A 13,451-nucleotide genomic window follows, 5' to 3' on the forward strand; every position below is an offset into this window, starting at 1 on the left:
AATTACAACAAAACACAAGAGATTCAAAACTAGGAAAAAACACGGCTTTTTTTTTTTTTTTTTTTTTCTTTTAAGTAAGATTGTTTGAGTTCTCTTGAGCTAGGCAGCACAGTGCAGCACACAAGGACAGGGGGCTGTGCAGTGTGCCCCTCCAACCTGCGGCTGCTGATGGCCATGCTCACCTTGCTAACTCAGCTTCTGGAAGCACAGCAGGAAGGGACGGGCCCAGAGCCCTCTGAAGGCAACGGGAGCCCTTCCAGCAGCTCTAACAGCCCTGGACTGCATCCAAGGGAGGGAAGTGCTGGGTGGAAATCACCTTCCCCGCAGCATGACCCAAGCCCAGCTCTGTGCAAGTGAGCCACAGCTTCTCCCTCACCCTCCTCCCCCCCCCCCCTTTTTTTTTTTCTCTTCTGTATTTTCATGTTTTTGATTTAAACCTCAGCACCAGACCCAAAACACACAGGCCAGGGCAGCGAGCCGTTCGAGCAGGACAGCCCTTTGGTGTGGCCCCGAAGCACAGCTCACCCACACACACTTTGCACTGAGCCATGCACAGCAGCCCAGGCACTGCATGCACTTCCCAGCAGCCTGTCCAGAAACCCAGCCACAATCGGCAACTGTTGAGCTGGGCAGGTGTTAAAATATTCCAACACCCAAGGCTTTCCGTAGCACAGCAATTAAAAATCTGATGTGTTTATTCTCACTTCTTCCTTTTTTTTTTTTTAAAGGCTGCGTTACCCAGAAGCTGCTAATTGCTGCAGAGTGCTGTGGTTGTGAGGACCACGCTCAGAAAGCGCCGTGTGTAACGTAAGAGCGGCACGCAGCTCTGCTGAGGCAGTTCCTTACGGAGAGGCAGGGGCCACGCTGGGGAAAGCAGCTGCGATGCTACAGGGTGCTATTCTATGTCTATTTCCATTTCCACATCCACGGGAACTGCCATTGACTCCGTGCCCTGGAATTTCCAGCCGCTCCCGGGATGACTCTGCCCAGCACCGCCCCACGCCAACAGCAGCGCTCTGCTCACAGCCCTCACACCTCCCCCCTGCACACACACCTGCACTCAGCTCCTCACAACAGCCTTTAATATTGCCACGACGTTGCTATCGGCGCGGGAGGAGCAGTGTCTGCAAACCCTCCCGTTACACCGAGCGTGGGCTTTCGCTGCACTTTCCAAGCAGTTCCCATCTGGCTGCTTTATTCCAGAGATTCCTACTTTGCTGAAGGGTAAAGGTGTTACTCAATGACATGGGAAACCCCCTGGAGTCCCTGTCATGAGCACAGCACTGCACATAGCCAAGGAGGGGGGGAGCAGGTCTGAGGCCAGAAGACCGAGATGACCCAAGATCGGATCTTTGGTTTACTGCTGAGCTACACCATTAATTGCACACTGCCAGCTGCATTCCTCACACACCACAGCCCTTTCCCCAGCAGTACACATGGCTGGAAGCTCCTGCACTTGCTGAGCATTGAGACCTGGTACAACCTTGCCTGCTACATCGTACCCAAATCTGAACCACCTGAGCACAAATAGGGCTAAAAAGAGCTGGCTGGTCACTGGGTACAAGGGAAGCTGAGAGCGTTCATCTCCTAGGAGGGAGGCACCAACCAGACGCCCCGAACTGCCCTCAAGGAGTTTGCAGGAGCAGCCTTGATGAGATCTACCTGGATCTTACCTTTATCTTCCTAACTCTGCAGAAGCGAAATCAGAGAGAAATGGGCAAGTACAAACTCCACCTGAGGTCAAAAAGGAACCTCCCAGCCCCCAGCCCAACTGAGGATCACTCCTGTCCTCAAACAAGGAGGGCACCTTCCCAGCAAGAAGACACTTGGAGCTTTGCTTCTGCTCACAAATACTGCTCCCCATACCATGGGGACAAACACGGGCAGGTGGGGAGCTGGCCCGTGCCGACTGCTGGAACGAGAAGCGAGGTAAGTGACAGCCTTACTGCAGCTGTTTATTTCCTCTGGCTGAGATGCTGGCCATGCATGTTAACATGGATATTCTGCCTTTATCCGGAACGAGATGAGTAGGAAATGGTCTCCAAACATAAGTAAATATATATACATCTCCAGCCCTCACAGGTATAGACAGACAAGAAAATGAGTGAGTACCACAGAAAACCACCAGCGCTGATGTGAATTTTTTATAGTCAGTGCTAAGATTTGCAATAGGTTTCAGCAACCTCTTTACGGCCAATGCTATTCAGAGCAGGAGACTGGGCAAATTGAGACCTGTTAAAGAGAGAATCCAGAGGGCTTGTGAGAGCAAACTGCCACCAGGGCAGCTAAAAAACACAGGCTGGGCCAGCCCATACATTCCCTCTTTACACAGTTGGAGGGGGAGTGAGCAGCCCGTCTGTCGGGGTGGAGCAGCTGGGTGCCCTCATCCTCCAGCAGCAGGGCTGTGCCAGCAGGTCCCAGCATCTCCACGAGCTCCTGACCTTGCTCTCCAAACCCAGAGCCTCGCTGGAGAATCCTCCTGGCAGCACTGGGTTGCTGGAGTACTCCCTGACTCAATGTCTCCAGGGACAGCCCGTGCTGGCCAGGCTGCTGCAAGCATCATGAGATCACCTGCCCTCCTAATGGAACTCCAGTCCAGAATCAGGCGTGGGAAAGTTGCTCCATTCGCTGTTATCCCTCCATCAGCAGCAACGCAGAGCCCAGGTGCTCCACGGGGCACACTGACCTGTTCCACCTGCTGCCTCCACATCTCCTCGCTCATCCACGGAGCAGCGGGTGCTCAGGCCACAGACTGTGTGCCCACACACCAGAGCTGCCCTCTGCAGCCCATATTTTCCCACGTTCATTTAAGGTGGACAAAAAAACAAATAATCCACCTCCTGCATCGCCATTTTGAGTGGGAAAAGACACGAAGCTCTGCAGTCACAGGGGATTTCAGCCTCACTGCTGAGAAAAGGGTCACCTTTAAGGAGGGAAACTTCAATTAAAGACCATAAATAAGAGGCGCTCGGTCGCACAGCTCGCTCTGGAACAGTTGGTGCCATTTGGCCCGACACAGATGAGGGCTGAGAAGTGCCCATTATTTCCAGCGGCCCCGCGCTGGGCTCCCACAGCTCCCTGTGCTCCACAGCCAGAGGATTAATCACGTCCAACGAGCGCAGTAATTAGGCCTGCTCTCATGCTGTACTGCACACGGCTATCTCGGATGGCTGCAGAGACATGGCAGCTGCTGAGCGTATCCAAAATACCACACTTCAGAGGAACGCTGGGAAACTCTGCAAAGTGCTTACGACTGCTAAGCAGCACAGCTCCGAATAAAGGGCACGGTCTCATGAACTGGTAAGGCAATCTCCTCTGAAAACAGTGACTCATCTTGTTCTGGATAAAGGCAGAATATCTGTGTTAATATGCATATCGCTTATTTACAGCCACATCTGCTGGTGAAGCCATCATCCACCCCAGCATTCCTGCTTTAATATGGAATTTTGCTCCAGAGGAGTCTGGTTCTTGGATCTGTCAGCTCCCTCACCCACCGGCACCTGCCATTTAGTGCTCACCTCAGTTCTTCTCATTTCCTTTGCAGATACAAGCAGAAGAGAAAAACCCTACTCCTTGTCATCCTGCCAGCACATTCCCTGCAGGCGTTGCCAGTACGATGTGTACCAACAGCAGACCCTGAAGCACTTCTCCTCGCTCCTGCAGCCCTGCTGGCAGCGCCGGCTGAACAAGCTGAGGGGAAGTCCGCGGGTCCTTCCAAGAAAAAGCCTGCTACCAAAGAGCCATCAAAGCAAGCAGCATGTCCCTGCAGGGAAACGCGGGGCCAACTTTCCGTATAGCAACATGTTCGGAATGCTTCAAGTTTTCCTTCCTTCTCTCAAGCCAGAATTGCTACAGATGGAGTTCTGCCCATCCACTGCGGGGTGGTGATGGCTCAAAGCCGATCCACTTGGGATGCACCCAAACCTGGGACCACCTCAGTCCCATTTCTTCCAGCAGGTTGGAAGGGTTCCCCCCGGTTCACACTTGCTTCAAGGAGGGAAGCAGAAAAGCAGTCTGGAAATCCATAACCTGACACCCACCAGCTGGTGCCAGGCAGGGACTGCAGCGCTGGGGTGGGATGAGACTCCTGCTTGCAGACAGCACGCCCCGGGCCCCTCTGCAGACATTATTTGTTTGCCATTGCTCCCTCCTCCAGCCCTTGTGCTGAGAGCCAGCTGCCTCAGCTCAAACCCAGCAGCCCCAGTGCAGGAACAGAGCCAAAGTGCTTACAGATGCTCCTGGCATCAGTCTGTCAAGGGGACTCAGCTGCTTCCACTCTCTCCCTGGGCCAGAATCAGCACTGGGTTTGGGGGTTGAATGCCAATTCTCAACCTGACCTGCTCCGGGAGCTGCAGGGCCTTGTAGCTCTCGAGTGAGCAACTACACACCCAAAGAGCCCATTTACAGCACAGCAGGCTCTGGTTTGGGGCAGGTCCTCATGCCACAATGACAGAAAAGCAAAGTCTGTGGGAGACCTTCTAACATGGAGCACTTAAAGATACAGAGAAACTGGAGCTGGGATGAGCACCTCCCCAACCCCAACTCCACTTAGTTTGAGTCCTGGAGTTCTATTCATTTAACCTCATTCATTTGATTGTCAGCTCAAAAGTAACTTCGGAGATTTGGGCTGGGCAAAGCCAGCAGAGCTCATCCAGGAGGGCAGAGCTTTAGAAGTTGTATTTTGTCCCCAGGTTACCACAGGGCTGCTTTTTTTTTTTTTTCTTTCTGCTGAGCACCAAGCTGAATCCACCCAACCAGACACAGAGTGCTGGCTGCATTTCTAGCCAAATACCCAGGGCTCCAGTTGCTCTGTGCCCTTCAGCAACCACCACCGTGAGCTCTTTCTCCTCTCCCCTAACAATTACAGTTTCAGAGAAGCAGACTCATTTCTGGCTGGCCACAAGCAGCGGCTCAGTGACTCTGCACTACTTGTATTCTTAGCCTAAGGAACAAGCATCAAAAAGACCCACTTTGCATACATCTACTGCTGCAAGGTTATTTCACTTCCAGGCAATTTTCTTTTTTTTTTTTCAGAACCACTAAAGCATCAAATGCAGAAGAGAAACTGTGAGAGAGCAGCATTTTGTGATGAAACAGAGCCACAGCGACGGCCTTTACAACAGAGCAGCTCTTGCGGGTCATGCAGCTGCAGCCCCACAGCACCCATCTGAGCGGCACCCGAACACGGCAGCCTCAGGCAAGAGGCAACTGAAATCATCACTGGTGACACCAGGAGAGCCACAAGGGCAGAGAGAGAAAGCACAGCACCTCGGGGAAAGTCATGAGAGCAGCACAGAAAGAGAAACAATAACAGAGAGAGTGGAGAGGAAGAGCAACCCGAGAGGAAGTGGGGAAGAATAGTGGCAGTGAGCTATTTGCACTCCTCCCATCAGCACAGTCACTCGCCTAAACCAGCAATGCAGCTTCATAAATAGAGGGGTGTGCTTGATTTTTAGCACATCTGTGAAACGTGTGACAGCACAAGAGAAGAAACCAGAAGGTGTTGCTTGCATTAGCTAAGGTACAATCGGTAGCAATACCCAGCATCACGCAGCGCAGGCTGTGCAGAGCTCCACCGCACACCCCAGCGCTGTGCGAACACTCGCTGCCGTAGCTGGGAGCCCCCCAGCCCCAGGAGCAGCCCGAGGTACCTTTCATTGCCCGGCTGGAACTCGGAGAGCAGGGACGGCCTCCTCCGCTGCGGCTGCATGATGGACCCGGGCGGGAGGTGCGAAGCGTAGTCCCTGGAATGGTGCTGGTACTCCAGCAGTGCGACGTCCTGTGGAAACACACACAGCTCGTTAGGCTGATGGCAGCTTTCAGGAACGCAGCGAGCCCAACAGCTCAGAGCAGACTGTGCCAACGCTCTTCCTCTGGAGCTGAGTGCTTCCCCCCAGCCCTGCAGGAGCACGGCCCCCTGGCCCAGGCTGCTCGTGGGGCACACGGGCTTCTGGCACCCACGCTGGACTGGTGATGGCTTCAGAGCCAGGTGAGAGAACATGAAACGTCACAGGATGCTTTCAGCTTCAGTAACCCACACTGTGACATACAGAGAGAAATGAAGAAGAGAGGAAGGATCAAAAACGTTGTTCCTTTAAACACCGCTCCCCTGGGCACAGCTGAAGGGGCTCAGAAGGATAGTATGCTACTTATTATGTGCACGTCCCTTTTGTTCCTTGACCCTTGGAGAGTACAGAACAGTATGTTCCCGATTTTAATTAAATAAGAAGCCCTCCTGCTCTGTGCCACAGACCGATTCCAGCAACAGCATTTCAGCACCTATGTTTCAATCGCTCTTTTTTTATTTGCAGATAGATACTTGACCAGAAAAGAAGACTAATCATCTAATTAACTGAGACCTTCAGCAGTGGCACACAAAGCCCTGCCACAGAATATCCGTGGTAACACCGACGCTTATTTACATTAGAGCCAATCCCACCTGGGAGTCTATTTCAAACAGCCCTCACTCAGAACAACACCAAACAAAAGCTCGGACTGCTCACAAAGAAAAAGAAATGTCAGGGTCAAAAACAACAGCAACAAAAAAAACCAAAGCCAACCACCACCCACCAAATATAATGCCAAGTACTTGCAGTTGGGAGGGGAAAACCTCTCAGCCTGAACAGCTGCACGGGTGTTATTTGATCAGATGTAACCAGGGCTGATAAACCCCAGTGCCCAGCAAAGAGCCTCAGCACGGGGAGGGGCAGGCACAGAGCAGATTTTGGGGCTGATGCTGCACCAACCTGCACCTTCCCTTTGTGGAAATCCAGGGAGAAAAACCAGTTCTCAGCACTCAGTACAGGGAAGCCAACAAAACCAGACCTCTGCCCCAGTCCTGCCCCTCTCTCACAGGAGCTGCAAAGGTCAAACACACATGGAGGAGGAAGGGGAATGGTGGTTCTGTAAGGCGCATCAGGAGATGAAAGCTGGGGATCAGGTTCATCTTTTCCCAACGTGTAGCAGCTGTGTGCTGCCGCTGCCCTTCTGCTCTGACAGATCACGGGAAAGGGCAGGAAGCAAGGAAAGCAAACTCAGGAACCTAGGGCCCCTGCAGCCCCTGGCACCTCTGGGGCAGCTTTGGGGAAGGCTCCGTCTACTCATCTAGCAGGGACATTCTAGCCCTGCCGTACACGCAGGCCAGGAGCAGAAGGCCCCACACGTGGAGCCCTGTGGGACCGTGGGTCAGAGCATACCATGATGCCACACCAACAGGAGAAGCACAGGCACCAAGGGAATGCGACCTCATGGCCTGGCCAGGCAGAGCTGCTGCCTACAACATGCTTCTCCTATTCACACTCGTCCTGTCTTTTTAAACAAAACCAAACCCTGAGCAATACAGCGCCTGCCATCAGTGTACAAAATGCACTCGTGCCAGCTGGGAAGGCACACCAGCAGGCCTACAGCCAGGGCACTCACCTGCTGTGGGTGTACAAACGAGAATTACCTGTCCGGGAGACTGGAAGGCTGTGCCCTTGAGAGGAAAAAAGGAAAAAAGGGCTCCTGCATGTCCCAACAGCCCTGTCTTCCCTCTCCCCTTGCCCATACAAGCCTTGCCTTCTCCTCCAACACCCTCCAAAAAACAGCTCCTGGAGCTCAGAGTTTCCTGGCACAGCCAGAAGCAGCAGGTGAGGCTCGACCTTGGGGCCAGGACTGCATCCCCACTCAGGGCACCGCTGTCTGACTGCTCCGCTCATATCGCCGCTCAGTTTTAGTTGTAGAAAACATAACCTGAAAAATGAGTGACAGGAATCAAAACTGACAGGTTTCTGTGTCCTGTGATGAACCGTCAAAGGAACCAGGGGACACCTGGCAGGACATAGGTGGATGAATTGCTCAGAAAGTTACTGCAGTATGCTACACTGTGAGCTAGGGGCGTGTTTTTCAGACACAAACACCAGAAAGGTTTACAGGCTGCCTCCAGAAAAGACCTCAGTGTTGCTCAGCGGTGTTTTGGAGACCTGCTGGGACACAGGAGCAGACCTGGAAATCTACAGGAGCCACCAGGCAGGAGGAGAAGGTTGGATCCCTGCTGGGAGCAGCGTGACACCGAAATGCAGCAAAAAGGTCGAGCTGTCTGTGCCTCCAGGCCCAGAAACACACTGCTCTTCGTCCTTCACACAGCACCTGGCACTGCGCCGTGCTGGAGCGCTGCCCTGGCCCAGGCCAATCCATCTTGTGTGCAAGGAACAGACGCATGAAAAGCAGTAAGCCGTATCTCCAAAGCTTCGCGTAAAGCCAGCTACGTAAAACTAGAAAAAAGACAAGGAAAATCTACATTATCCACTTTCAAACCGTGCACCTGCAGCAGTACTGGAACAAATCACCTTGAAGAAACCCAGGAGAGAGCTGCTCAGGGCTCAGCTTGTGATGCGGAGGGGCAGCACCTTTCCCCAAGGACACAGAGCAGCACGGGGCTGTGCGGCACAGAGCACAGGGACAGCACGGCGACCAGCACCAGCAGCACCTCACAGTGAGGTCTGAGCCCACAGCATAGCCCACACAGCAATTTAGCATCCAGCTGGAGCCAAGGGCAGCCTACATCATCCCAGGCAATGTCAGAAGAAGCTGCTGCAACCTCCTGGCCTCTACGGTGCGGCTGGATTCACTCCCTTACAGCCAGAAACCTGCCCAGGGCACGCTCACTGCAGCAGGCTCTGTGCAGCTCCCAGCCCTGCAGCACATGGAGCAGCTGGCTGGGCTGAGCCTGCAAGAACAGCAGCATCACCTGGACCGGACAGACACAGAGTGCTATGGTGCCATAAATCACCACGACAGAGCAATACAGCACAAGGCCAACGTTTAGATAAATAAAATGCTAACAAGCCAAAAGCGGCCTCATTAAAATACACTTCTTCATGCGGCAGACAGAGAAGGTGCCCCAGCAGGCTCCCAGCAAGCCGTCCTGCACTGCAAGTGGGAAGTGTGATGTGCTGCACCTCCCCTGCCTGGGGCTGCTGGGCAGGGACTGGAGTGCACTCAGTCTCAAGGACTCTCTGCGTTCTTCCTCAATGCCACAGCGCTCAGAGCGCCGTCTCTCTCCTCCCCCGATAGATTCTATCACCCCACATAACCCAGCTCTATTGGGCTCATTTAAATACAGTAATCAAACTCTCTAAAGCCAGGAGACCGAACGCAGCGCTGCAGAAAAGCTTTCAGTGGTACAGAAATACAGAAAGCCTCACGAAAAAAGAAAGCTGCTTTGTGAGAGCTCTCAGTGAGCTGCCTTACCTACTGCAGCATCTCCAGCAAATTCCTCCCTGTGCCCTCTGACCTCAGGATAACCCAGGCGCCAAACCAATGGCTGTGCACAGCTCACAGGCCGCCTGCCTCTCTCACTTTCTGTTTTGAAAGCGTGCACTCACCAGCATACTTTGCTCTTCCCCCACTCACAGCTGCCTGAGCTGAGCCAGGAGAGCGCATGGAGGCTGGGAGCAAAGCTGGGCTCTGCTGCAGCACGAGGACTGGGCAGGCAGTGCTGCAGCCCCACTGAGTGCAGCCACGGTACCACTGCCTGCTCCATCCATCCCCATCGGGCCCCAGGAAGAGGAGCCTGCAGGAGAGAAGCCTGGAGCTGCTCTTGCAGTAAAATAAGCCAGCTGCTGCTCCTCTCTTCCTCTTACCAGCAGAAGAACAAGTGTAAACACTCAGGGCTTTTAGCTGGAATGAGCCCACAGGATGTCCAGCACAGCCAGGCGAGCACTGCAGCACAGCTCGAGCTGCCTGCACGAGGCCTGGCCCTGCTGCTCACCACATCTCCACTTGAGAAAGTAACTAGGAGCTCCCCACTGACTTTCAGTGCAAAATAAGACCAATTCACTTAAAACCACCACTCTCCTTTTGCACTGACACCCAGCAGGAGCAGCACAGGTCCACCATGCCATCTGCCAGCTGGGCCGGCTGCTCACAGAGTGACAGAACGTCCCAGATCAGAAGAGACCCACAAGGACCATCGGGTCCAACTCCTGGCTCCACAGTAGAACCACCCAAGCTCCACGTCTGAAAGCATGGTCCAAAAGCATGGTCCAGACACCCCTGGAGCTCCAGCAGCTCTGTGTTTTGCCCACTGCCCCAGGGCAGCCAGTTCCATTTCCTAATACCCATCCTCCAGCACCTCCCCAATGAATGAGAGCCATCTCCACCCCACTCTGTACACCTTGAAGTTAGCCAGAAAAAAAAAGAAAAAAATAAAAGTTGCTTTAAATCTCAGTCTGCCAGCAATGAGCGTGACCTATTTTAGCAATAAAAGGAAAAGCTCTCTGGTGCCTGGATACCCCTTGGTGCTGGCAGCAGTTGCTCATCAGACCGAGAAATGCACTTTTGAGCCATTGCCTGAAGAAAATTCTTGCCCAAAGCCGGCTGAGGTAGGAGGAGGTTTGGGAGGAAGCTGCATGGGGACAGAGCCCCAGCACAAAGGAGCAGCATCCACCCAGGAAGCAAGAGAAAACCTTACAGAGCATCATCGCTCTTACTGATCAAAGCAGGCTGTCCCCAGGCACTTTGCTGTCTGCCCCACATCCTTCCCAAAAGCCTGGGTCAAGCTCATTGCAGATTCAAAAAAAATAAAAACAAATACCAACTGCTTCACAATTAGCTATACTGTTGGAGATAAGGTCGGTCATAAAAACCTGGCTGAATGCACGCATTTTTATCTTGCCTACGGGGATGCAACATGCGCTGAAAAGACAAACGCCCTCATTGTTCTGACACAGCCTCTTTGCCATCCACCTCGCAGGGCTGCTGAGTCGGCCTTTTGTTTTAGGAGGTGACCACAGTGCGCGTGGCCCCTTCCTGGAAGGCATCGATCGCTGCTGCCGTCCCCGCACAGAGGCCGTGCTGCTGCCGGCACCATCAGCGTCTGTAGCAGCTGCTCAGCAATGCATCCTGCCTGACGCCTTCTCCCCCTCCCTCTGCACACACCAGGGCTGTCAGCGATGTGTGCCTGTCCCAACTGAATGTGCCATTCACGGACAAGAAGTGACGGCGTGCTGGGGGCAGCCCCCAGCTCCCCTGGCTTCCCAGTCATCTGACCGGAGCCTGGTGCCAGGCCAGCAGCCAGCCTGCCCCCGCAGCCAGGGCCGCACGCAGAACAGCAGCACATTCATCGCAGGGCTGCATTTGAATTTCTCTCCATCACAAGACTTTTGGCTTCTTCTTTTGCCCCAGTCACGTCCCGGCACCGCTGAGCCAGCACTGAGCCCTTCCCCCCATCCCCATGCTGGGCACTCTGCTTCCTGCAGCCATTCTCAGCCACGAGCCTTGCTGTGGGGTGAGCAACGTGCCAAACCCCAAACATCCAACCCAAGCAATTCTATGATCCACACTGAAAGCGTCAGGTCACTTTGCTCATCATCACTTCTCTCCCACAGCAGTCCCCCACCACACATCACCGACCTGCTGCCTTCCCACATCCCCCATTCAGCTCCCAACTACACTTCCTTACAACTGCACAACAAATTCGTCACGTTAAGGGACCTGACCCACTCACAGTTGTGTGTAAATGACAAGGAGCAGATCCCCCAGTCCTGCAAAAGGCATTTCCACCACAGGGCTTGGTGGAGCAACATGGACAGAGTCAGGCTGGCAGTGCTTTATGTCTCCAAAAGCAGCATTTCTGGAGATCTACCTTTGCCAAACCACATATGCAGCAAATTTTTTCTTCCCCTGTGGATTTACAACTCTGAAATCAACGAAAAGCAAAGTATCCTCTACATCAACTCATGTCCAAGAAGTAGATTAGGAAACTGCCATAAAACTGTACTTGAAGAAAAAAAGTTGTTTTGTGTAAGTGAGAATTTTCCTAGGGAAAATGAGCCCTGCTCACAGCAGCTACTGTAAGCCAGCTCCTTGTTCCTGGCACAGAGAGACAGACCCCGGGGCAGGGAATTAGGTGTTCTGTTCCTTCACTTGCATCCCTCCTGATCCTAAATCACAAAGCCAATTCTCCCAAAACCACCACTCAGCCAGACCAACCTCATGCAATACTGCACTGCAAATCTCAGGTTAATTCAGGAGGAATTATTCTGTGTTCTTACGGCAGAACTGATCATAGTGGGTAAGTTCCAAGGGAGGTTTTTGCTGCTCAAGCCTTTCCCTGGGCTGTTTGCTGGAGGCTGTGGGCTGCAGAGCTGGCAGCGATGCCCCTGCCCGGCTGCACAGCTGGGAGCAGGCAGCTTTTTCTCACTCCTGGAGATGGTTGGAGGAGGCTCTTTGCAGGCTGGGGGATTTTAGCATTTGGCACCATAAACCCTTCCGTTCTGCAAGTTCCTAGAGCACCAACACAGACTGGCATTTTGCTTGCTGGAGATAAAAGTGTGAATAATCATTCTGGAGAAAAAAAAAGAAAAAAAAAAAAGAAAAAAAAAGCCCACCACAGCAGCAGAGACTTGTAATGCCCTCCCTGTGCTTACCCACCATCGTGCTGCCACTCCCTGCCTTGTGGACACACGCCAGCTCCTGCCATCCCAGAGACATGCAGCTCCGTGCACAACAGCCTGCTGTGCCGCAGCTGCTGGGAGGAGCTCAGGCAGGAAAGGCCACGCTGCAGTACCTGGCCAAGGCATCAGCACACCAGTCTGCACCAACCTCGTGCCTCTGGTTCAGATGGACGAGAAAGCGCCTGGCCAAGAAGTGAGCAATCACTCCGGCACAGGAGATGCTTTGCAAGGTGTCAGCAGAGGAACTACAGCGGCTTACCGAGAGCTGCTCCCAGACAGGAGGGGAGGCCGGGCAGAAAGCACAAAGGCCTGTGGAAGCTGGAGCTCAGGGGTTAAGCAGGGAAGCTCATGTTTCCATCCTGCTGGGTGGGGAACAGGGCTTTGTTGGAAGGGGATGCCACACCACCACAACTCAAATGCCAATGGAGCACATGCATACACCCCAACTGTTCTCCAACCCTGATTAATACCTCCAGTAAGTAACAAAATACTACGAGCACGTCCAAAACAGAGGCTGCTCTGGGTTGGGGACAGCCAGCTCCTGGCAATGGCAGCATGCACCCAGACAGCAGCACAGCAAGGGACCGGGCACCCAGCGAGGAACCAGGGGCACCGTGCTGCCCCAGGGAACAGTGACCACAGAGGGGCTCCAGGGGACGTGGCCATGCAGGGACATCGATCTGTTTACAGAAAATATCTGCAGGTTGCCTGAAAAGGAATATCCATCATGCCAAGGTTTGCTTTGAGAGAGCATGAACTTCGGACACATTAGAAGGTTAACAGCGTAAGTAATGTGTTTTTTCACCTTTAGCTAAAGGTCACAAAGCATTCAAACAATTCTTCTGTTCCCAAGCAGAACATGATAGAATCAGCTGAACATCCCAACACTGCAGCTAATTAATACAGAAAACTAACATGTTTCACCTGCAGTTTTGGCTAACAACGCTATAATCCTCTTCAGGAAAAACAAAACAAAACAAAACAAAACTGTTCATTGGTGATTTTTAACAGAAT

At 53.1% G+C, this 13,451-nt stretch overlaps 1 protein-coding gene across 10 annotated transcripts in view; it reads right to left on the bottom strand.

The window, feature by feature from the left end:
* Positions 1-13,451, bottom strand: part of NCOR2 (nuclear receptor corepressor 2) — a 163,179-nt gene that overhangs the window by 100,782 nt on the left and 48,946 nt on the right. For all 10 annotated transcript variants that reach the window (XM_042828582.1, XM_042828584.1, XM_042828580.1 and 7 more), the window contains exon 3: positions 5,652-5,779. In XM_042828582.1, coding sequence (XP_042684516.1) covers positions 5,652-5,779 — 128 coding nt within the window. The remainder of the gene's footprint in view (positions 1-5,651; positions 5,780-13,451) is intronic.

This window comes from Centrocercus urophasianus, unplaced genomic scaffold (assembly GCF_019232065.1).
Source record: "Centrocercus urophasianus isolate 14NV4802_14NV808 unplaced genomic scaffold, USGS_Curo_1.0 seq_30, whole genome shotgun sequence".
NCBI lineage: Eukaryota > Metazoa > Chordata > Aves > Galliformes > Phasianidae > Centrocercus > Centrocercus urophasianus.